Source organism: Chiloscyllium punctatum, chromosome 18 (assembly GCF_047496795.1).
Source record: "Chiloscyllium punctatum isolate Juve2018m chromosome 18, sChiPun1.3, whole genome shotgun sequence".
Classification (NCBI taxonomy): domain Eukaryota; kingdom Metazoa; phylum Chordata; class Chondrichthyes; order Orectolobiformes; family Hemiscylliidae; genus Chiloscyllium; species Chiloscyllium punctatum.
Genome location: NC_092756.1, coordinates 88750955 through 88776791, shown reverse-complemented (window position 1 = coordinate 88776791; position 25837 = coordinate 88750955). Strand labels below are relative to the sequence as shown.

Below are 25837 nucleotides of genomic sequence, written 5' to 3'. Positions count from 1 at the left end.
CTCAAATGATTGTGTGTGTCTATAGAGTGTGCATGCTCTCCCTGTGTGGGTTTCCGATGAGTGCTCCAGTTTCCTCCCACAGTCCAAAGATGTGCAGGATCAGTGAATTGGCCATGGGAAATGCAGGGTTAAGAGGATTGGTTGGGTGTGAACAGGATGCTGTTCAGATAATTGGTGCAGACTCAATGGGCTGAATGGCCTCAGCCTGCAGTGTAGAGAGTATGTCGGCATGACTTGATTGTTTACAATAAAAGGTTTTACGTTGTGGAATAAATATGTTAAGGACCTAAACCCTCCCTGAAGGCTGCAGTGTATGCTCATTACAAAATTCACTCAAACAATCACCAGGAGAGCCCCCTCCCTAACCCCCGATCCCTGAAACCCCAAAGATGAAGGAGCAGCTGTACAGGAGAGTCAGCATCTCCAGGTTTTCCTTTCAGAATGACAGCACTCCCCAACTTGGAGAGAAATCACTGCTCCTTCAACATCACTGGGTCAAATCAAACTGCATCAGGAGAATCCTTCAGCACATGGGAAGCTGGGAGGAAGCAAGGATCAGCGTGGACTGCAAACTGCTGACTTTAGCAGCAAGAGTAAACCAGATGGAAGCATCTAAACCTGAGCATTGCTGTGTTATTCCCAGATCACAGTCAGCCTGCTCATTTCAGCTGGAGGTGACGATGGGAGCATGTGTATTAATTCAATGCAGCTCAGGAGAATTTCTTCAGCTGACTCCCAGGAATGTGTTTCTGCAGGGAATTATCCCAGCTCTGGGTGGGCAGGCTTGAGGTTTATTGAAAGTGCAGGAGTGGTGTTGGGAGTGAGTCTTCAGATAGGGAGGTACAGGAAAGTGAGGGAAGATACAGTGGGATAACATTGCTACGGTGGGAAAGAATTTCCCCTGGTGTGGGTTGACTCCTCATTGTGCTAGAATGGGTATTTAATCAAGGTGACCATCAGGTACTGCATGGTTGATTCAGACGACAGAGCAATGAGCCACTCTTTGTACCCCACTGCTAAGGGCTGTAACAAGGGAAGGGGTGAAGTTTACAGGCCCCTGTACTGGTCTGAACACCAATGGGCTCCTAAGGTATACTCAGGAAAAAAAACAGTAGCATTTAGAATATCCTGGTCATGTTTGCTCCCCCTGGAACTCTATAACCAGACAAATTGAAATCATGCCATTCCACCAACTGGGTAGAAACCAGAACCTGATGGATCTCACCCCAAAGCCTATGAGAAGTGAACAGTTCTGGTCACCCAAATCATGCAGTTTTTGATTCCAAATTGCAGAGTCCTTTCAAAACTGAAGGAAGGCATTGATGCTGAGGTTAACACTTGATGGGCATTAGTCCAAAGAAAAAGTATAATTCTTGGACAAAAGAAAAGAATCATTTAAAAAACAAACAAGGTCTTATACTCCACATTGTAAGATACCAACCTCACATGGGGGCACAATAGCTTGAATTTTAGTTACAACAACCCCATCTAGTTATTCCTGTCCACTGGGGTGTGGAGTGTCAGCTGAGGTGGAAGAGTGAAGAGGAGACATTTAGACAAGTGATGAGCCAAATTGCAGGATGATTACTGACATCAAGCACCTCACATAGCAAAATAAAAAAGATCAGTGGTCCAAATGATGGACAAAAAGCAAAAGTCAGCAGAACATTTTATCCATTTCCATTCAGGTGGTACAGCCATTACATTCTTGCCAACATATTCCTTCTCCCTAGGGAGGAGCCAGATTGTCCAAGTGAAGTCAGTAATGCATTCAGACAAAAGCAGACAGTACCCCATGCCCCACTAACTGCTGTCCTCCAGTGAGAGCCTGTCAAACAGGTACTCTCCCAGCCCATTCTCAGGGGCTCCCAGACGCTTCAGGTTGGTGATGTAGTCCCCAAGTCGCTTGATGATCTCAACCTCCTCATCCAAATAGTGAGTCTCCAGGAAGTCACACAGCTGGAACACAGGAATATTACATGAGCACAATCCAAGACAGGTTGGAGAATTCTGCTGCAAAACATACTTGGCAGTAATAGCTCTAGACAACTCAAATCCAAACTAGAGATTTTGTACTGCTGAATATATTAGCCTCTCAGCTGCCACATCTTGCCAGTTAAGTGGAGCTGAGTTGTATTGTGGTGGATGGTGATCATTCCACTGCAATGGTCCTGAATGAGGATTCAGTGACCAATCTCACTTCAGCACTCCCAGATTACAATCCAAGTTCCTCCTTGACCTCCTTGCTGAAGAGTTGTAAGATTGATCATTCCAGATCCACACTGGTGGTTACAACGTGATATCTGGACAAAGTTAAAAATCACAACATCAGGTTTTGTCCAACAGGTTTATTCAGAAGCACTGGCTTTCAGAGTGCTGCTTCTTTAGGTGGTCGAAGAATATTAGTTTGGAAGCTCAAGCTTCTGAATAAGCCTGTTGGACTATAACCTGGTGGTGTTAGTTTTAACTTTGTACACCCCAGTCTGACACTGGCATCACCAAATCACATCTTGGCACGTGTTGCATTATTGAATTTCAAACCCAGAGACCAACCAGTGAGGTGTTGCCCTGAGGGTCTGGCAGTGATGAGAATGAGAAGGTGAAGCTTACATGAGGGTCAGTCTGGGCAGTGGCGAGTTGGTGTAGATCCAGCAAACTCTGGTTCACATTCTTCTCCAGATCCAGGGCAACCTGCATTGCCTGCAGACCGTTACCCCACTCATCCCTCTCTGGCTTCTGAAACATGGAAACAAAGGACAGTTAAGGATCAGAATCCCTACAGTGAGGTGAAGTCAGTCATTTGTCCACATCAACCCTCCAGAGGGTCCCACACTGACCTACCCAACCCTGTAATGCTGTTTAGGGACAAATGTAGCCTGTGTATTCCTGGAAACTGGAATGCTGAGCATGACCAAACTGACTGGCACATCTTTGATCAGTTCCCAGAGGCTGGAATTGGACCTGGGTTGCTGGCACTGAGATACTGCAGTGCCAGGACCATCCTAGAGTCCAGAAGATAATTGGAGGAAGGGATTTAGTGGGATCTCAGGAAACTTCATAAATATGGAATACACCACCTGAGGATTGTGGGGGGAGACAGCTAGTCCAGTGACATTGCAGTAACATCTGGACAAATCCTGCAAATGCCAGGGTATAGTGTGTGAAGGACTAAGTGCAGGTAGGTGGGATTAGTGTAGTTTGGTCAGCTAGGTATGGTAGCTGAAAGGGCCTGTTTCTATGCAGTGACAGGGAGATGAAAGAGATCATATGGGAAGACAAGCTACTCTTCACTTCCCCCATCAGGGTGAGCAAAACCTGTTACTAACAGATTGAAGCCACATCACGAGATGAGTCATTTTCCCCCACCCCCAACATTCCCACCTTCACATCCTGGAGGAGGACTCTGCCTCCACGCTGATTCTGGAATTTCAGCAGCTTCTCTGCATGTTCCTGCTTCTCCTGGGACTGAGCTTTGAAGAACTGGGAGAAATGGTGCAGGGCAACATCATCCCGGTCAAAGTACGACATCTGAAAGAGAACCATTTCCATCCCATTAGCACATCACTGGGCCCAATTCTAGTTGGGAGAAGTAGAGACTAATTTAGCCCTCAGACTGCCTGCCTATTCAAGCAGTTATTAATCCTCTGCATTCTCAGCCATTTTAATATCCCAGTGTTGTCCAGTGAGCCAGCAGCTCTTCACCCCAGCTTCCTCCTGAGGACATGCAACATCCATGTTTTAATTTGGATTAAACAGCTGGTGAGTTCCTCAGCAGGTCTGGTACAGCATCAGAGGAGAGAAACACGAAATTCATGTTTCTGCTCATTAACACCATTAGAATTGGAAGATATTAGACATTGACTGAAACTCTTCAATAAAAGGAAACGAGAGTGCAGGATGTATTTGTGGTGGGGTGGGGGTCCAAAGCTAGACAGCACAGGGTTAACATGAGGGATGGACATAAGTGGATCCAAGCAGCAGCTTTTTCTAGAAGGTGGTGTATGGAATGAGCTGCCAAAGGAAGTAGGAGGCTGGTACAATTACCACATTTCAAAGGTATCTGGATGGGTATATGAATGGGAGGTATTTAGAGTGATATGTGCCAAATGGGACTAGATTAATGTGGGATATCTGGCTGGCATGGAAGAGTGGCTTAGTGGGTCTGTTTCTGTGCAGACCAGGTCTAGGATGGTATATCAAGTATACTGCATGAAACCAACTGTAGTTGTAACCTTTAACAAGGTGAGGGTTCAGTTGTGTGACAAGGAAAGCCACTGGAGTACGAAGTGCAGTCTACTCCAGTCACCATTAACCAGAGGGGAATACCCAGTCACCAGGACATTTTTCTGAATGGACTAGAGATACAGAACATCAGAACACAGGGACTGTAGGCCATTCAGCCCCTCAAGCCTGTCCTGCCATTCAATGAGAAAGTAACCATGAGGCTGCTGCAAGGAACTACATTGTTCCTTTGGGGCTAAAGTGGATGTTGGACACTGCTGGCACTAATTTAAATCAAGAGAGGGTTTTGTCCAAGTTGTAGATCATTGGGATTGTCTGTACCATAGATTGGATCAGTACAAATGGGTTCATATCAGAGTATGGAAGGGAATGACAGAAAGGGGACCTGGGATTTGCTGAGGAAAGCCTGTGCAAGGAGCCTTTGAATTGTGAGCAAGCAACTGAGTCATTAGAAAAGTGTAACTTGATCAAGGAAGAGTTTGAGACAGGGAAAACCTCATGCACCTCAGATGAACCATTACATCAAGCTGGTGACACCATCCACAGTTAAACTGAAAAGCACTATGCTTGGTTGGACTTGAGCAGTTCAAACCATTAGATTTACACCCATATTTGACTCAGACATTGAACCATCATGCTCACAAGTGAATGTTATGTTAATGCTACTCCTTTAAGCAGGATGTTTCATCCTTGGTTTGTGCCCCCTTCAAGACAGGTCATAAAAGGAAGAGGTGCTGCTATGTTTGGAAATAGCTTCTTCAGAGGAAAAAATGACAGGGGAGTGGCCAGTTCAGTTATTCTCCAATCTTGGTTCTGTTTTAACAGGCAGAAACCGCTAGTAGCGGCGATGCTGTTACTCTGATACTAGGTTCCATGCTTCAAACAGATGTTTCTTACTTGAATGCTCTGAAAACTCTCCTGCCAGCAAGAAGCAGAGTTTGTAGTTACCATTTCCTAAAGGGGGTGTTTTTGGCCTGTTGTGGGTATGGGAACAGTTCCTTTGTTATGTTGCAATTGAGTCCATTAGGTTCCAAGTTGTTGGATTGTCTTAAACTCCTGTTTCCTTTTGTCGGTGCTTCTACTATAGTATGTAGATAGTTGTTTGTAGAAAGCAGAATGGTTTGACCAGCTGCATCACCTCCTGGAGTATACTATACAACTGCCTTTCTGATAAGGAAAGGTTAGGGTCTGGGCAACTTTAGTGGTTTTGATAGATCCAGATTGGGCCCCAACAGTTGGTTGAGGATTATGAAGGGGCACAACTCAGGTCAGACTGGAAGGGAGTGATCCATCCTTATTAAAAGCTAACTGGTTCACCAATGAAAGCTGTTCCCACCTCCATCAGAGCTCTAGGGACTTCATTCTCATCTCATGAGAGAGAACAGAGGAGCCCAGAGTGTGATGAATATTCACCACATGTCTGGATGTGTTTACCTGCAACATTCAAGAGTGAGACACCATCCAGGATAAAACAGCCCACTCCACTGGTACCGTATTCTCCACCTCCCTTCAGTGTCCATTATCTACCAGGTACCCTGCAGCACTCACTAAACACCTTCCAAATAGGTCATTCTAACACTTCAGAAGGGAGTGGACAAATCATTACTGGGAAAAAAATGGGCCTTTTTAATTCCCATACCATCCTGATTTGATGGTCTCCATTTCTTCAGTCAGTCAAATTTTAGACTACTCCAGCCACCTTGTGGGTACACCAACACTACAGCAAATTGACTCTTCCTCCAGGTGAAGGGATGGACAACCAGTGGCAGCCTGACCATCCACACAAATGGATAATACAGAAAGGTAAATAGGCCTCAACTGGAGCCTATTTAAGTGGAGGCCATTCACAGGCTGACATTAAATACCTCTGCTCAGATAAGCCAAGTATCATTGATAAACACTGCCATAACTCCCTTTTACAGTATCAAATCTAGTATGATGCTTATTTAGCATTAGCAGAAAATAAACCAAACATACCAGAATACATTAAAGCAGCAGAAAGGCAGCTGGTCAATGGATACCTCCATATGGTTGACCTAAATGGTTTTTAAGCTATTCCTGTAAAATATCCTGTTTTGACAATCCTAGGGAAACAACAGTTACTGCATGTGACAGCCATATCAGGGAGTTGTACACTAACCAAGAACACTTCACCTTGCATACATTATTGCACATCAGTATCATACTGCATTGTTGCTGTAACACCACAGTTATCTTGAATTGTGAAACAGGTAAGAGCTACTAAAGTCAATCTCCAGGAGCATCAAGTTAATCTGATAAAGGAAAAAGGAAAACTTTACTTCACATAATAGAAGCAATTATAAATAGATACAACACTCACCAAAGACTGATAGAGATAGGAGGCAGTGAGCTCCAGGTTAATCTGCTTGTTGACAGCAGCTTCACAATCCTGGTGATAGTTTTGACAAATCTGGGAAGCCATTTTGTGACAAATATTGTACTACTGGCCTACCCAAGACAAGTCACAAGCTAATCACAAACTTAGAATTACCACCAACTCTACCTAAATCACCACACCCTTTGGACTTCTATTTACATTCCAGGAGCAGACCTCATTTTATTAAGCAGGAAATGACATCATCAGTGATGGCCAATCACTCTTGTCAATCAATCGATCAGCTGCCATGTCCATTCAGCGCAGAATGGGAATTGGATCCAGAAGCCAATTAGAATTGACAACTGGTCGATGATGAAATTGGCGATTGACCTCTTACACAAGTGCAAATTCTGTAAATATATCTACCTGAAAATGAGATTAAAACATACTCTGAAACATCACTATTGTATTTGAGCTTGTGTATTAAGACATGCTGAAAACAGATTTGCAGAACTTTGTTAGTTTGTTACTCTGAACGATTTGTCTTCCTAGCTTTTGAATGACAGTGTTGGGAGTCCATTGAAAAATGGCTAGATTTTGTTGACCTTAAACATTTGCCTATTGATTGACAGTGACAGAAATGAAGTGCTTTTGGGTCATCTAGTGCAGGCAACTGATGTACTTTGTGGATCCTTTCTGAATCTGCTGTGATCTTTTGGATCTTAGGTCTCAGGAAGCCCAGTTAACAAACCAAAACATTAAATGTGCTGAGTGCCTCAGCCATGTAGTAGGCCTCAGGGCTTCATGTCTAAACTGCTGCTGGAAATATATTGCACGATCAACTTTTCTGTCTCCATGTTCAGTTTTTAATTGTTTCAAGATAAACTAGCCCTCAACTCAAGGATGTTTCCAAGTGGAGAGATTCTGATTCTGATTCTGATCCTGTTTACATTGTAATCTGTCGAACGTACAGCTCAGAAACTGACCTCCCAACTCGATGTGGTCCATACGCACATCTTTATGGACATGAGAATATCTCAACATAAAGTTGAATGTGTTGAACTGAGCAGCCTCCAGTGGACTGGTTGTGCTGTGAGAGTTTAGGGATTGAATGTGCCCACTCAATGTTAGGGTATGATCACAGCCTTGATGGATGGATTGGTGGAAGCAAATTACTTTGACCCAATAACTTTCTCAAATACCATGTTACAGTCGAGCCATTACTTGTCAGATTGAGTTACAAGTTTGAGTATTATACATGGAACCATGGTCAGAGTCAACCCTGATAAATATTCATGACGATGAGAGCAAGTCAGAGGCTGGGAATTCTGTTGCGAATTTCTCAACTCGTGAATTTCCAAAGCCTCTCCACCATCTACAAGACCAAAGTTATGAAAAGTGGTGGAATACTTTCCAATTTTCTGTCTGAATCCAGCCCCAAAACTGACGAAGCCCCAGGGAAATCTCTCGCCATCCTGAGTTGGAGCAATATCACTGTTTCTGAATCCAAGTCCCGGAAGCCCCCCCCCCTCAGCAGCAGCAGCATCATCATCATCATCATCATCATCATCATTCTGGTCTCTCCCACACCAGGTGGGCTGTAATAACCAGCTCATCACCACCACCTGAAGGGTAACTGTGGCTGGGTACGAAACGTAGCCTTCTGATTGGCACACTGAAGATTGACCAATAAAAACCACCCTATGATGGGGGAGTGGGAGTACTACACGAGAGGGGCAGAGGCTTAAAGTGGGAGGGGAAAGATGAAAATAGGGGCATGAGGGTCAACCTTTTCAGAGAGAGTGTGCTGTGTACGTGGAACGAGCTGCCAGAGGAAGTGGTGGAGGCGGGTACAATTATAACATTTAAAACACATTTGGATGGATACATGAATGGGAAGGTTTGAGAGAGACATGGGCCAAATGCAGGCAAGGGCAACTGGTACAGTTTTGGAAATCTGGTCGGCCTGGACAGGTTGGGCCGAAGGGTCTGATTCTGTGATGTATGACTCTATGACTTCAATGGTGTGCAACAAGATGTTTCTTTAGGATGGTGTGGTGGCTCAGTTGGTAGCACTGCTGCCTCACAGCGCCAGGGACCTGGGTTTGATTCCAGTGTGTGTGTGTATAGAGTGTGCATGCTCTCCCTGGGTCTGTGTGGGTTTCATATGAGTGCTCCAGTTTCCAACCACAGTCCAAAGATGTGCAGGATCGGTGAATTGGCCATGGGAAATGCAGGGTTAAGAGAATTGGATGGATCTGAACAGGATGCTGTTTAGATAATTGGTGCAGAATCGATGGGCTGAATGGCCTCAGCCTGCACTGTAGAGAGTATGTCAGCATGACTTGATTATTTGCAGTAAAAGGTTTTACGTTGTGGGATAAATATGTTAAGGACCTAAACCGTCCCTGAAGGCTGCAGTGTATGCTCATTACAAAATTCACTCAAACAATCACCAGGAGAGCCCCCTCCCTAACCCACGATCCCTGAAACCCCAAAGATGAAGGAGCAGCTGTACAGGAGAGTCAGCATCTCCAGGTTTTCCTTTCAGAATGACAGCACTCCCCAACTTGGAGAGAAATCACTGCTCCTTCAACATCACTGGGTCAAATCAAACTGCATCAGGAGAATCCTTCAGCACATGGGAAGCTGGGAGGAAGCAAGGATCAGCTTGGACTGCAAACTGCTGACTTCAGCAGCAAGAGTAAACCAGGTGGAAGCATCTAACCTCAAGCATTGTTGTGTTATTCCCAGATCACAGTCAGCCTGCTCATTTCAGCTGTAGGTGACGATGGGAGCATGTGTATTAATTCAATGCAGCTCAGGAGAATTTCTTCAGCTGACTCCCAGGAATGTGTTTCTGCAGGGAATTATCCCAGCTCTGGGTGGGCAGGCTTGAGGTTTATTGAAAGTGCAGGAGTGGTGTTAGGAGTGAGTCTTCAGATAGGGATGTACAGGAAAGTGAGCGAAGATACAGTGGGATAACATTGCTACTGTGGGGGAAAAAAAACATCCCCTCCTGTGGGTTGACTCCTAGTTGTGCTAGAATGGGTATTTAATCAAGGTACTGCACGTTTTATTCAGACTCTAGAGCAATGAGCCACTCTTTGTACCCCACTGCTCAGGGCTGTAACAAGGGAATAGGTGACGATCACAGGCCCCTGTACTGGTCTGAACACCAATGGACTCCTAAGCCATACTCAGGAAAAAGAAAACAGGAGCATTTAGAATATCCTGGTCATGTTAGAGTTCCAGGGGGAAGCTAAAACCAGACAAATTGGGATCATACCATTCCACCATCTGGGTAGAAACCAGAACCTGATGGATCTCACCCAAAAGCTTATGAGAGGTGAGCAGATCTGGTCACCCAGATGATGCTGTTTTTGATTCTAAATTGCAGAGTCCTTTCAAAGTGAAGGAAGGTATTGATGCTGAGGTGAACACCTGATGGACAAATCTGGAAATGAACTTGGAATCAAAGATGTAGGGTGTCTCAGGAAATGGACATCTGGAGCTGATATTTTGATGAGGTATGGAACTTCCCTGCCCACGATTTGGATTAATGCCTACAGCTTTAGGCAAAAAAAAATAATTGTTGGACAAAAGAATCATTAAAAATGTTTTCTACTCCAGAGTGTAAAACACCCAACCTCACATGTAGGGCAGGATAGCTTGAATTTTAGTAACAACAACCCCATCTAGTTATTCCTGTGCAGCGGGGTGTGGAGTGTCCGCTGAGTTGGAAGAGTGTAGAGGAGACATTTGGTGAGGTGTTTTAGTCCAGTGATGTGAGCTAAATTGCAGGATCAAGCCACCCCACCCCCCCCCAAGAGATAGCACACAAGTTTGAGAGAAGGATCAGTGGTCTGAATGAAGGACTAAATGCAAGATCAATAGAACATTTTATTCATTTCTATTCAAGTAGTACAGCCATTACATTCTTGCCAACATATTCCTTCTCCCTATGGAGGAGCCAGATTGTCCAAGTGAAGTCAGTAATGCATTCAGACAAAAGCAGACAGTACCCCATGCCCCACTAACTGCTGTCCTCCAGTGAGAGCCTGTCAAACAGGTACTCTCCCAGCCCATTCTCAGGGGCTCCCAGACGCTTCAGGTTGGTGATGTAGTCCCCAAGTCGCTTGATGATCTCAACCTCCTCATCCAAATAGTGAGTCTCCAGGAAGTCACACAGCTGGAACACAGGAATATTACATGAGCACAATCCAAGACGGTTTGGAGAATTCCCACTGCAAAATAGACTGGACAGTAATAGCTCAAGACAACTCAAATCCAGACTAGAGATTTTGTACTGATGAATATACAACCCTCTCAGCTGGCACATCTTGCCATTTAGGTGGAGCCAAGTTGTATTGTGGTGGATGGTGATCATTCCACTAACGGACCTGAATGAGGATTCAGTGGCTGATGTCTCTTCAGCACTCCCACCAGATTACAATCCAAGTTCCTCCTTGACCTTCTTGCTGAAGAGTTGTAAGATTGATCATTCCAGATCCACACTGGTGGTTACAATGTTATATCTGGATAAAGTTAAAAATCACAACACCAGGTTTTGTCCAACAGGTTTATTCAGAAGCACTGGCTTTCAGAGTGCTGCTTCTTCACGTGGTCAAAGAGTATTAGCTTGGAAGCCAGAGCTTCTGAATAAGCCTGTTGGACTATAACCTGGTGGTGTTAGTTTTACCTTTGTACACCCCAGTCTGACACTGGCATCACCAAGTCACATCTTTGCACATGTTGCATTATTGAATTTCAAACTCACAGAGACCAACCAGTGAGGTGTTGCCCTGAGGGTCTGGCAGTGAGGAGAATGAGGAGGTGGTGAAGCTTACATGAGGGTCAGTCTGGGCAGTGGCGAGTTGGTGTAGATCCAGCAAACTCTGGTTCACATTCTTCTCCAGATCCAGGGCAACCTGCATTGCCTGCAGACCGTTACCCCACTCATCCCTCTCTGGCTTCTGAAACATGGAAACAAAGGACAGTTAAGGATCAGAATCCCTACAGTGAGGTGAAGTCAGTCATTTGTCCACATCAACCCTCCAGAGGGTCCCACACTGACAAACCTAACCCTGTAATCCTGTTTCGGGATGAATGTAGCCTGTGTATCCCTGGAAACTGGAATGCCTAGCATGACCAAACTGACCGGCACATCTTTGATCAGTTCCCAGAGGCTGGAATTGGACCTGGGTTGCTGGCACTGAGATACTGCAGTGCCAGTACCATCCTAGAGTCCAGAAGATGATTTGAGGAGGAAGGGATTTAGTGGGATCTCAGGAAGCTTGAGAAATATGGAATGCACCACCTGAGGATTGTGGGGGGAGGCAGCGAGTCCAGTGACATTGCAGTAACATCTGGAGAAATCCTGCAAATGCCAGGGTACAGTGTGTGAAGGACTAAGTGCAGGTAGGTGGGATTAGTGTAGTTTGGTCAGCTAGATATGGTAGCTGAAAGGGCCTGTTTCTATGCAGTGACAGGGAGATGGAAGAGATCATATGGGAAGACAAGCTACTCTTCACTTCCCCCTTCAGGGTGAACAAACCCTGTTACCAACAGATTGAAGCCACATCATGAGAGCAGCCATTCCCCTCCCCAACATTCCCACCTTCACATCCTGGAGGAGGACTCTGCCTCCACGCTGATTCTGGAATTTCAGCAGCTTCTCTGCATGTTCCTGCTTCTCCTGGGACTGAGCTTTGAAGAACTGGGAGAAATGGTGCAGGGCAACATCATCCCGGTCAAAGTACGACATCTGAAAGAAGAATTCCCATCCCATTAACACATCACTGGGCCCAATTCTAGTTGGGAGAAGTAGAGACTAATTTAGCCCACAGGCTGCCTATTCAAGCGGTTATTAATCCTCTGCATTCTCAGCCATTTTAATATCCCAGTGTTGTCCAGTGAGCCAGCAGCTCTTCACCCCAGCTTCCTCCTGAGGACATGCAACATCCATGTTTTAATTTGGATTAAACAGCTGGTGAGTTCCTCAGCAGGTCTGGTACAGCATCAGAGGAGAGAAACACTAAATTCATGTTTCTGCTCATTAACACCATTAGAATTGGAAGATATTAGACATTGACTGAAACTCTTCAATAAAAGGAAACTAGCGTGCAGGATGTGGGTGGGGTGGGGTGGGGTGGGGTGGGGTGGGGTGGGGTCCCAAAGCTAGACAGCACAGGGTTAACATGAGGGATGGACATAAATGGATCCAAGCAGCAGCTTTTTTCAGAAGGTGGTGTATGGAATGAGCTGCCAAAAGGAAGTAGGAGGCTGGTACAATTTCCACATTTCAAAGGTATCTGGATGGGTAGATGAATGGGAGGTATTTAGAGTGATATGTGGCAAATGGAACTAGATTAATGTGGGATATCTAGCTGGCATGGAAGAGTGGCTTAGAGGGTCTGTTTCTGTGCAGACCAGGTCTGGGATGGTAGATTTCAAATATTCTGCATGAAACCAACTGAAGTTGTAACCTTAACAAGGTGAGGGTTCAGTTGGGTGACAAGGAAAGCCACTGGAGTACTAAGTGCAGTCTACTCCAGTCACCATTAACCAGAGGGGAATACCCAGTCACCAGGACATTTTTCTGACTGAACTAGACAAAACTGATATCAGAACACCGGGACTGTAGGCCATTCAGCCCCTCAAGCCTGTCCTGCCATTCAATGAGAAAGTAACCATGAGGCTGCTGCAAGGAACTACATTATTCCTTTGGGGCTAAAGTGGATGTTGGACACTGCGGGCACTAATTTAAATCAGGAGAGAGTTTTGTGCAACTTGTAGATCATTGGGATTGTCTGTACCATAGATTGGATCAGTACAAATGTGTTCATATCAGAGTATGGAAGGGAATGAGTGGAATGGAACGAGAGAAAGGGGACCTGGGGTTTGCTGAGGAAAGCCTGCGCAAGGAGCCTTGGAATTGTGAGCAAGCAACTGAGTGATTAGAAAAGTGTAACTTGATCAAGGAAGAGTTTGAGACAGGGAAAACCTCATGCAACTCAGATTAACCATTACATCAAGCTGGTGACACCATCTGCAGGTAAACTGAAAAGCACTATGCTTGGTTGGACTTGTGCAGTTCAAACCATTAGATTTACACCCATAATTGACTCAGACATTGAACCATCATGCTCACAAGTGAAGTGTTAATGCTACTCCTTTAAGCAGGATGTTTCATCCTTGGATGGTGCCCCCCCTCAAGAAGGGTCATAAAGGCAGAGGTGCTGCTATGTCTGGAAATAGCTTCCAAAAAAGACAGGAGTGGCCAATTATTCTCCAATCTTTGTTTTAAGAGGCAGAAACTGCTAGTAGCAGAGAAGCTGTTACTCAGAAACTAAGTTCCATGCTGCAACAGATGTTGCTTACTTGAATGCTCTGAAAACACCTGCCAGCAAGAAGCAGAGATTGTATTTATCATTTGCTAAAGGGGGTGTTTTTGGGCTGTTGTGGGGATTGAAACAGCTCCTTTGTTATGTTGCAATTGAGTCCATTGGGTTCCAAATAGTTGGATTGTCTTAAATTCCTGTTTCCTTTTGTTGGTGCTACCATAGTATGTAGATAGTTGTTTGTATAAAGCAGAATGGTTTGACCAGCTGCATCACCTCCTGGAGTATACACTATACAACTGCCTTTCTGATGAGGAAAGGTTAGGGTCTGGGCAACCTTAGTGGTTTTGACAGATCCAGACTGGGCCCCAACAGTTGGTTGAGGATTATGAAGGGGCACAACTCAGGTCAGACTGGAAGGGAGTGATCCATCCTTATTAAAAGCTAACTGGTTCACCAATGAAAGCTGTTCCTACCTCCAAACAGAGCTCTAGGGATTTCCTGCTCATCTCATGAGAGAGAACAGAGGAGCCCAGAGTGTGATGAATATTCACCACATGTCTGGAGGAGTGTACCTGCAACATTCAAGAGTGAGACACCATCCAGGATAAAACAGCCCACTCCATTGGTACTGCATTCTCCACCTCCCTTCAGTGTCCATTATCTACCAGGTACCCTGCAGCACTCACTAAACACCTTCCAAATAGGTCATTCTAACACTTCAGAAGGGCATGGGCAAATCATTACTAGAACAAAGTGGGCCATTTTAATTCTCAGACCATCCTGATTTGATGGTCTCCGTTTCTTCAGTCATTGGGTCAAATTTCAGACCACTCCAACCACCTTGTGGGTACACCAAACACTACAGCAAGTCAATTCTTCCTCCAGGTGAAGGGATGGACAACCAGTGGCTACCTGACCACCCACACAAATGAATAATACAGAAAGCTAAATAGGCCTCAACTGGAGCCTACTTAAGTGGAGGCCAGTAACAGGCTGACATTAAATACCTCTGCTCAGGTAAGCCAAGTATCATTGATAAACACTGCCATAACACCGTTTTACAGTATCAAAAAAGTATGATGCTTATTTGGCATTAGCAGAAAGTGCAAGCATACCAGAGTGCATTAAAATAGCAAAACAGCAACTAGTCAATGGATACCTCCATTTCCACCATGTGATGGACCTAAATTCACATACTTACAGTGTGGAAACAGGCCCTTCAGCCCAACATGTCCACACCAACCCTCTGAAGAGCAACCCACCCAGACCCACTTTACCTCTTCACCTAAGACAGTTAATTTAGCACAGCCAATTTACCTAACCTGCAGGTCTTTGGACTGTGGGAGAAACCAGAGCAAACCCACACAGAAGTGGAGAGAATGCCAGGGTATAGTGGGTGAAGGACTAAGTGCAGGTAGGTGGGATTAGTGTAGTTTGGTCAGCATAGATATGGTAGACCAATGGGCCTGTTTCTACACAGTGAGTGGGAGATGGAAGAGATCATGTGAAGAGAACAGACAATTGTCAGAGGTGGGAATTGAACCCAGGTCTCTGGTACTGTGAGGCAGCAGTGCTAACCACCGTGCCATCATACCACCCACAAAATGGTTAAGCTATTCCTGTAAAATATCCTGTTTTGAAAACTCTAGGGAAATGACAGTTACTGCCTGTGACAACCATATCAGGGAACTGTACACTAACCAAGGACACTGCACCCCAGAAACATCACTGAACATAAACAGGAGCATACATTATTACACATCAGTATCATACCCCATTGTTGTTGTAACACCACATTTATCTTGAATTATGAAATAGGCAAGAGCTACAAGAGCCAGTCAAAAAGAGTATCAAGTTAATTAGAAATAAAGAGTTCACTTCACATAATAGAAGCAATTATAAATAGAGACAACACTCACCAAAGACTGATAGAGATAGGAGGCAGTGAGCTCGAGGTTAACCTGCTTGTTGACAGCAGCTTCACAATCCTGGTGATAGTTTTGACAAATCTGGGAAGCCATTTTGTGACAAATATTGTACTACTTGCCTACCCAAGACAAGTCACAGACTAACCACAAACTTAGAATTACTACCAACTGAACCTAAATCACCACACCCCTCAGACTTGTATTTATATTCCAGGTGCAGACCTTATTTTATTAAGCAGGAAATGACATCATCAGTGATGGCCAATCACTCTTGTTAATCAATCGATCAGCTGCCATGTCCATTCAGCGCAGAATGGGAATTGGATTCCACGTATGGAGTCAGCTATGACAGTGAGAACCTTTTTCCACGTATGGAGTCAGCTATTACAAGGGGGCATAGCTTTAAATTAAGAGGGGGTAGATATAGGACTGATGTTAGGGGTAGGTTCTTCACTCAGCGAGTCGTAAGTTCATGGAATGCCCTGCCAGTAGCAGTGGTGGACTCTCCCTCTTTATGGGTATTTAAGCGGGCATTGGATAGGTATATGGAGGATAGTGGGTTAGTGTAGGTTAGGTGGGCTTTGATCGGCGCAACATCGAGGGCCGAAGGGCCTGTACTACGCTGTATTCTTCTATGTTCTATGTTCTAAGCCAATTAGAATTCACAACTGGTGGATGATGAAATTGGTGATTGACCTTTGACCTCTTACACAAGTGCAAATTCTGTAAATATATCTCGCTGAAAATGAGATTAAAACATACTCTGAAACTTTACTATCGTATTTGTGCTTGTGTATTAAGACATGCTGAAAACAGATTTGCAGAATTTTATTAATTTGTTACTCTGAGGGACTTGTCTTCCTAGCTTTTGAATGACAGTGTTGTGAGTCTATTGAAAAATGGCTAGATTTTGTTGACCTTAAACATTTGCCTATTGATTGACAGTGACAGAAATGAAGTGCTTTTGGGTCATCTAGTGCAGGCAACTAATGTACTTTGTGGATCCTTTCTGAATCTGCTGTGATCTTTTTGACCTTAGGTCTCAGGAAACCCAGTTTAAAACCAAAACGGTAAATGTGCTGAGTGCGTCAGCTATGTAGTAGGCCTCAGGCTTCCATTCCTAAATTGTTGTTAGAAACATACTGTATGATCAATTTTTCTCTCTCCATGTTTAGTTATTAATTGTTTCAAGAAGGACCAGTCCCTCAACTCAAGGATGTTTCCAAATGGGAAGATTCTGGTTCTGTTTACATTGCTTTCTGTAAAATGTGCAGCTCAGAAACTGGCCTCCCAGCTCAACATGGTCCATCCCCACAGTGATATGGACATGAGGGTGTCTCAACCTAAAGTTGATTGTGTTGAACTGAGCAGCCTCCAGTGGAGTGGTGGGCTGTGAGAGTTTGGGGATTGAAGGTGCCTACTCAATGTTAGGGTATGATCACAGCATTGACGGATGGATTGGTGGAAGCAAGTTACTTTGACCCAGTATCTGATTCAAATACCAGGTTACAGTCTAGTCATTACTTGTCAGATTGAGTTACAACTTTGAATATTGTACATGGAATCATGGTCCGAGGTCAACCCTGATAAATATTCATGGTGATGAGAGCAGTTCAGAGGCTGGGAATTCCTCAACTCCTGACTTTCCAAACACTGTCCACCATCTACAAGTAAAAGTGGTGGAATACTTTCCAATTTTCGAGCTGAATCCAGCCCCAACACTGACGAAGCCCCAGGGAAATCTCTCGCCATCCTGAGTTGGAACAATATCACTGTTTCTGAATCCAAGTCCCGGAAGCCCCCCCCCCCTCAGCAGCAGCAGCAGCAGCATCATTCTGGTCTCTCCCACACCAGGTGGGCTGTAATAACCAGCTCATCACCACCACCTGAAGGGTAACTGTGGCTGGGCACGAAATGCAGCCTTCTGATTGGTACACTGAAGATTGACCGAATAAAAACCACCCTGGGATGGGGGAGTGCAAAACTAGAGGCACATAGGCTTAAAGTGGGAGGGGAAAGATTAAAAATAGGGATGTGAGGGGCAACCTTTTCAGAGAGAGAATGCTGTGTACATGGAACGAGCTGCCAGAGAAAGTGGTGGAGTTGGGTACAATTATACCATTTAAAAGACATTTGGACGGATACATGAATGGGAAGGTTTTAGAGAGACATGGGCCAAATGCAGGCAAGGGCAACTGGTACAGTTTTGGAAATCTGGTCAGCATGGACAGGTTGGGCCGAAGGGTCTGCTTCTGTGATGTATGATTCTATGACTTTACTGGTGTGCGACAGCATGTTTCTTTCGGATGGTGTGGTGGCTCAGTGGTTAGCACTGCTGCCTCACAGCACCAGGGACCTGGGTTTGATTCCAGCCGTGGGTGAGTGTGTGTGTATATATAGAGAGAGAGTGTGCATGCTCTCCCTGTGTCTGTGTGGGTTTCCTATGAGCGCTCCAGTTTCCTCCCACAGTCCAAAGATGTGCAGGATTGTTTACAATAAAAGGTTTTATGTTGTGGAATAAATATGTTAAGGACCTAAACCCTCCCTGAAGGCTGCAGTGTATGCTCACTATAAAATTCACTCAAACTATCACCAGGAGAGCCCCCTCCCTAACCCCTGGTCCCTGAAACCCCAAAGATGAAGGAGCAGCTGTACAGGAGAGTCAGCATCTCCAGGTTTTCCTTTCAGGATGACAGCACTCCCCAACTTGGAGAGAAATCACTGCTCCTTCAACAGCACTGGGTCAAATCAAACTGCATCAGGAGAATCCTTCAGCACATGGGAAGCTGGGAGGAAGCAGGGATCAGCTTGGACTGCAAACTGCTGACTTTAGCAGCAAGAGTAAACCAGATGGAAGTATCTAACCTCAAGCATTGCTGTGTTATTCCCAGATCACAGTCAGCCTGCTCATTTCAGCTGTAGGTGACGATGGGAGCATGTGTATTAATTCAATGCAGCTCAGGAGAATTTCTTCAGCTGACTCCCAGGAATGTATTTCTGCAGGAAATTATCCCAGCTCTGTGTGGGCAGGCTTGAGGTTTATTGAAAGTGCAGGAGCGGTGTTAGGAGTGAGTCTTCAGATAGGGAGGTACAGGAAAGTGAGGGATACACAGTGGGATAACAGTGCCACTGCTGGCAAAAACTCCCCCTGGTGTGGATTGACTCCTATTTGTGGTAGAATGGGTATTTAGAAATCAAGGTGCTCATCAGGAGCTGCATGTTTGGTTCAGACTACAGAGAAATGGGCCACTCTTTATACCCCACTAGTAAAGGCTGACGATCACAGGCCCCTGTGCTGGTCTGAACACCAAGGGGCGCCGGAGGCAGACGCAGGAAAAAGAAAACAGTAGCATTTAAGAATATTCTGATCACGTTAGAGTACCATAGGGAAGCTATACCAGACAAATTGAATTCATACCATTCCACCATCTGGGTGGAAACCAAAACCTGATGGATCTCATCTAAAAGCCTACAGTGAAGTAAGCAGATCTGGTCACCCAGATCATGAAGTTTTTGATTCCAAATTGTGGAGTCCTTCTAGAGTGAGGGAAGGTATTGATGCTGAGGTGAATACTTGATGGGCAAATCTGGAAATGAACTTGGAATCAAAGATTTAGGGTGTCTAGGGAAATGGATGTTTGGTCTCGAGAGTTAAGGAAACTTCCCTGCCCACTGTTTGCCTAAAATGGTAGGCATTACTCCAAAAGATTATAATTCTAAGACAAAAGAACCATTAAAAAAAGAGGTTTCCTACTCCAGAGTGTAAAACACCCAACCTCACATGTGGGGCAGGATAGCTCGAATTTTAGTCACAACAACCCCATCTAGTTATTCCTGTCCACTGGGGTGTGGAGTGTCAGCTGAGGTGGAAGAGTGAAGAGGAGACATTTAGTCCAGTGATGTGAGCCAAATTGCAGGATGATTACTGACATCAAGCCCCCCCAGAGATAGCAAACAAATTTGAGAGAAGGATCAGTGCTCTGAATGAAGGACAAAAAGCAAGATCAGTAGAACATTTTATCCATTTCCATTCAGGTAGTACAGCCATTACATTCTTGCCAACATATTCCTTCTCTCTGTGGAGGAGCCAGATTGTCCAAGTGAAGTCAGTAATGCATTCAGACAAAAGCAGACAGTACCCCATGCCCCACTAACTGCTGTCCTCCAGTGAGAGCCTGTCAAACAGGTACTCTCCCAGCCCATTCTCAGGGGCTCCCAGACGCTTCAGGTTGGTGATGTAGTCCCCAAGTCGCTTGATGATCTCAACCTCCTCATCCAAATAGTGAGTCTCCAGGAAGTCACACAGCTGGAACACAGGAATATTACAACTCATTACATGAGCACAATCCAAGACAGTTTGGAGAATTCCCACTGCAAAACAGACTATGCAGTACTAGCTCTAGACAACCCTGAAAATCCAGCAAACTAGAGATTTTGTACTGGTGAATATATTAGCCTCAACTGGCACATCTTGCCATTTACGTGGAGCGGAGTTGTATTGTGGTGTATGGTGATCATTCCACTGCAATAGTCCTGAATGAGGATTCAGTGGCCAATATCACTTCAGCACTCCCACCAGATTACAATCCAAGTTCCTCCGACCTTATTGCTGAGCAGTTGTAAGATTGATCATTCCAGATCTGTACTGGTGGTTACAATGTGATATCTGGACAAAGTTAATAATCACAACAACAGAATTTGTCCAACAGGTTTATTCAGAAGCACTGGCTTTCAGAGTGCTGCTTCTTCAGGTGGTCGAAGAGTATTAGTTTGGAAGCTCGAGCTTCTGAATAAGCCTGTTGGACTATAACCTGGTGGTGTTAGTTTTAACTTTGCACACCCCAGTCTGACACTGGCATCACCAAATCACATCTCCCCAAATGTTGCATTATTGAATTTCAAACCCACAGAGACCAACCAGTGAGGTGTTGCCCTGAGGGTCTGGCAGTGAGGAGAATGAGGAGGTGGTGAAGCTTACATGAGGATCAGTCTGGGCAGTGGCGAGTTGGTGTAGATCCAGCAAACTCTGGTTCACATTCTTCTCCAGATCCAGGGCAACCTGCATTGCCTGCAGACCGTTACCCCACTCATCCCTCTCTGGCTTCTGAAACATGGAAACAAACGACAGTTAAAGTTTGGAGAAGATTTGTAGCTCGGGTGCTCATTGTGGTTTTGTTTGCCGAGCTGAGAATTTGTCTAGCAAACGTTTCGTCCCCTGTGTAGGTGACATCCTCAGTGCTTGGGAGCCTCGTGCGCGCACGGCAATTGTGCGTGCACAGCGATCGGCACCAAATTGACTGGCACATCTTTGATTAGTTCAAAGAGGCTGGAATTTGACCAGGGTTGCTGGCACTGAGATACTGCAGTGCCAGGACCATCCTCAAGTCTAGAGGATGATTTGAGGAGGAAGGGATTTAGTGGGATCTCAGGAAGCTTGATAAATATGGAATGCACCACCTGAGGTGTGTGAGGACGCAGCTTGTCCAGTGACATTGCAGTAACATCTGGACAAATACTGCAAATGCCAGGGTACAGTGTGTGAAGGACTAAGTGCAGGTAGGTGGGATTAGTGTAGTTTGGTCAGCTAGATATGGTAGCTGAAAGGGCCTGTTTCTATGCAGTGACAGGGAGATGGAAGAGATCATATGGGAAGACAAGCTACTCTTCACTTCCCCCTTCAGGATGAACAAACCCTGTTACCAACAGATTGAAGCCACATCACGAGATCAGCCAATCCCCTCCCCAACATTCCCACCTTCACATCCTGGAGGAGGACTCTGCCTCCACGCTGATTCTGGAATTTCAGCAGCTTCTCTGCATGTTCCTGCTTCTCCTGGGACTGAGCTTTGAAGAACTGGGAGAAATGGTGCAGGGCAACATCATCCCGGTCAAAGTACGACATCTGAAAGAGAACCATTTCAATCCCATTAACACATCACTGGCCCCAATTCTAGTTGGGAGAAGTAGAGACTAATTTAGCCCTCAGTCTGCCTGCCTATTCAAACAGTTATTAATTCTCTGCATTCTCAAATGATTTAATGTACTAGTGTTGTACATTGAGCCAGCAGCTCTTCACCCCATCTTCCTCTTGAGGACATGCAATATCCATGATTTAATTTGGATTAGACAGCTGGTGTGTAGCTCAGCAGGTCTGGTACAGCATCAGAGGGGAGAAACACTAAATTCATGTTTCTGCTCATTAACACCATTAGAATTGGAAGATATTAGACATGGACTGAAACTCTTCAATACAAGGAAACGAGAGTGCAGGATGTATTCGTGGTGGGGTGGGGGTCCAAAGCTAGACAGCACAGGGTTAACATGAGGGATGGACATAAATGGATCCAAGCAGCAGCTTTTTCCAGAAGGTGGTGTATGGAACGAGCTGCCAAAGGAAGTAGGAGGCTGGTACAATTACCACATTTCAAAGGCATCTGGATGGGTAAATGTATCAGAGGTATTTAGAGTGATATGTGCCAATTGGAACGAGATTAATGTGGGATATCTAGCTGGCATGGAAGAGTGGCTTAGAGGATCTGTTTCTGTGCAGACCAGGTCTAGGATGGTAGATTTCAAATATTCTACATGGAACCAACTGAAGTTGTAACCTTTAACAAGGTGAGGGTTCAGTTGGGTGACAAGGAAAGCCACTGGAGTACTAAGTGGCGTCTACTCCAGTCACCATTAACCAGAGGGGAATACCCAGTCACCAGGACATTTTTCTGAATGCAAAAGATACAAAATTGATATCAGAACCCCGGGACTGTAGGCCATTCAGCCCCTCAAGCCTGTCCTGCCATTCAATGAGAAAGTAACCATGAGGCTGCTGCAAGGAACTACATTGTTCCTTTGGGGCTAAAGTGGATGTTGGACACTGCTGGCACTAATTTAGTCAGGAGAGAGAGTTTTGTGCAACTTGTAGATCATTGGGATTGTCTGTACCATAGATTGGATCAGTACAAATGGGTTCATATCAGAGTATGGAAGGGAATGGAACGAGAGAAATGGGACCTGGGGTTTGCTGAGGAAAGCCTGTGCAAGGAGCCTTTGAATTGTGAGCAAGCAACTGAGTGATTAGAAAAGTGTAACTTGATCAAGGAAGAGTCTGAGACAGGGAAAACCTCATGTGACTCAGATTAACCATTACATCAAGCTGGTGACACCATCCGCAGGTAAACTTAAAAGCACTATGCTTGATTTGACTTGAGCAGTTTAAACCATTAGATTTGCACCCATATTTGACTCAAACATTGAACCATCATGCTCACAAGTGAATGTTATGTTCATGCTACTCCTTTAAGCAGCTTGTCATCCGTGGCTTGTGTCCCCCTCAAGAAGGGTCATAAAGGCAGAGGGGCTGCCATGTCTGGCAATAGCTTCTTCAAACAATGGCAGGGGAGCGACCAGTTCGGTTGTTCTCCAATCTTGGTTTGTTTTAACAGGCAGAAACTGCTCATAGCAGAGAAGCGGTTACTCTGAAACTAAGTTCCATGCTTCAACAGATGTTTCTTACTTGAATGCTCTGAAAACTTTCCTGCCAGCAAGAAGCAGAGTTTATATTTACCATTTGCTAAAGGGGATGATTTTGGGCTGTTGTGGGGATTGGAACAGCTCCATTGTTATGTTGCAATTGAGTCCATTGGGTTCCAAATAGTTGGATTGTCTCAAATTCCTGTTTCCTTTTGTTGGTGCTTCTACCAGTGAATGTAGATGGTGGTTTTTATAAAGCAGAATGGTTTGACCAGCTGCATCACCTCCTGGAGTATACACGATACAACTGCCTTTCTGATGAGGAAAGGTTAGGGTCTGGGCAACCTTAGTGGTTTTGACAGATCCAGACTGGGCCCCAACAGTTGGTTGAGGATTATGAAGGGGCACAACTCAGGTCAGACTGGAAGGGAGTGATCCATCCTTAAAAGCTAACTGGTTCACCAATAAAAGCTGTTCCCACCTCCATCAGAGCTCTAGGGACTTCATTCTCATCTGAGAGGGGACCTGTAAAACAGGAGCCCCAGAGTGTGATGAATATTCACCACATGTCTGGAGGAGTGTCCTTGTAACATTCAAGAGTGAGACCCCATCCAGGATAAAACAGCCCACTCCACTGGTACCGTATTCTCCACCTCCCTTCAGTGTCCATTATCTACCAGGTACCCTGCAGCACTCACTGAACACCTTCAAATTAGGTCATTGACAAATCATTACTGGGGAAAGTGGGCCATTTTAATATTCATACCATCCTGATTTGATGGTCTCCATTTCTTCTGTCAAAGAAGAATCTCAGACTACTCCAGCCACCTTGTGGGTACACCAACACTACAGCAAATTGACTCTTCCTCCAGGTGAAGGGATGGACAACAAGTGGCTACCTGACCACCCACACAAATGGATAATACAAAAAGGTAAATAGGCCTCAACTGGAGCCTATTTAAGTGGAGGCCAGTCACAGGCTGACATTAAATACCTCTGCTCAGATTAGCCAAGTATCATTGATAAACACTGCCATAACTCCCTTTTACAGTATCAAGTCTAGTATGATGCTTCTTTAGCATTAGCAGAAAATAAACCAAACATACTAGAATAGATTAAAGCAGCAGAAAGACAGCTGGTCAATGGATACCTCCATATGGTTGACCTAAATGGTTTTTAAGCTATTGCTGTACAATATCCTGTTTTGACAATCCTAGGGAAGTGACAGTTACTACCTATGACAGCCATATCAGGGAATTGTACACTAACCAAGAACACTTCACCTAGCATACATGATTGCACATCAGTATCATACTGCATTGTTGCTGTAACACCACATTCATCTTGAATTGTGAAACAGGTTAGAGCTACTAAAGTCAATCTACAGGAGCATCAAGTTTATTTGAAATAAGGAAAACTTCACTTCAAATAATAGAAGCAATTATAAATAGAGACAACACTCACCAAAGACTGATACAGATAGGAGGCAGTGAGCTCCAGGTTAATCTGCTTGTTGACAGCAGCTTCACAATCCTGGTGATAGTTTTGACAAATCTGGGAAGCCATTTTGCAACAAATACTGTACTACTTGCCTACCCAAGACAATTAACAGGCCAACCACAAACTTATAATTACCACCAACTCTACCTAAAACAACACAGCCTTTGGACTTTTACTTATATCCCAGGAGCAGTCCTCATTTTATTAAGCAGGAAATGATATCATCAGTGATGGCCAATCAGTCTTGTTAATCAATCGATCAGCTGCCATGTCCATTCAGCGCAGAATGGGAAGTGGATCCAGAACCCAATTAGAATTGACAACTGGTCGATGATTAAATTGGTGATTGACCTCTTATACAAATGTAAATACTCGAAGTATATCTACCTGAAAATGAGATTAAAATATACTCTGAAATTTCACTATTGTATTTGAGTTTGTGTATTAAGACATGCTGAAAACAGATTTGCAGAATTTTGTTAGTTTGTTACTCTGAGGGATTTGTCTTCCTAGCTTTTGAATGACAATGTTGGGAGTCCATTGAAAAATGGCTAGATTTTGTTGACCTTAAACATTTGTCTATTGATTGACAGTGACAGAAATGAAGTGTTTTTGGGTCATTTAGTGCAGGGAACTGATGTACTTTGTGGATCCATTCTGAATCTGCTGTTATCTCTTTGACCTTAGGTCTCAGGAAGCCCAATTTAAAACCAAAACGGTTAATGTGCTGAGTGTGTCAGCCAGGTCGTCGGCCTCAGGCCTCAATGTTTAAATTGTTGTTAGAAACATACTGCATGATCAACTTTTCAACTTCACGTTCAGTTTTTAATTGTTTCAAGATGAACTAGCCTCAACTCAAGGATGTTTCCAAGTGGAGAGATTCTGATTCTGATTCTGATCCTATTAACATTGTATTTTATCGAACGTACAGCTCAGAAACTGGCCTCCCAACTCAATGTGGTCCATACGCACATCTTTATGGACATGACAGTATCTCAACATAAAGTTGAATG

General features: G+C 44.6%; 3 protein-coding genes across 3 annotated transcripts; all 3 read right to left on the bottom strand.

The window, feature by feature from the left end:
* Positions 1-1724: 1724 nt before the first annotated feature.
* LOC140488956 (ferritin, middle subunit-like) lies at positions 1725-6685 on the bottom strand. The gene is made up of 4 exons (XM_072588183.1): positions 6584-6685; positions 3382-3528; positions 2611-2736; positions 1725-1959 (listed from the first exon to the last, which is right to left on the bottom strand). The coding sequence occupies exons 1-4, from the start codon at positions 6683-6685 to the stop codon at positions 1804-1806; spliced, it is 531 nt and encodes a 176-aa protein (XP_072444284.1). The 3' UTR covers positions 1725-1803.
* Positions 6686-10558: 3873 nt separating this feature from the next.
* Positions 10559-15947, bottom strand: LOC140488955 (ferritin, middle subunit-like). Its single transcript, XM_072588182.1, has 4 exons — positions 15846-15947; positions 12201-12347; positions 11431-11556; positions 10559-10772 (listed from the first exon to the last, which is right to left on the bottom strand). The coding sequence occupies exons 1-4, from the start codon at positions 15945-15947 to the stop codon at positions 10617-10619; spliced, it is 531 nt and encodes a 176-aa protein (XP_072444283.1). The 3' UTR covers positions 10559-10616.
* A 3999-nt stretch (positions 15948-19946) lies between these two features.
* On the bottom strand, positions 19947-24890 carry LOC140488954 (ferritin, middle subunit-like). The gene is made up of 4 exons (XM_072588181.1): positions 24789-24890; positions 21610-21756; positions 20833-20958; positions 19947-20160 (listed from the first exon to the last, which is right to left on the bottom strand). The coding sequence occupies exons 1-4, from the start codon at positions 24888-24890 to the stop codon at positions 20005-20007; spliced, it is 531 nt and encodes a 176-aa protein (XP_072444282.1). The 3' UTR covers positions 19947-20004.
* Between the last annotated feature and the right edge of the window lie 947 nt (positions 24891-25837).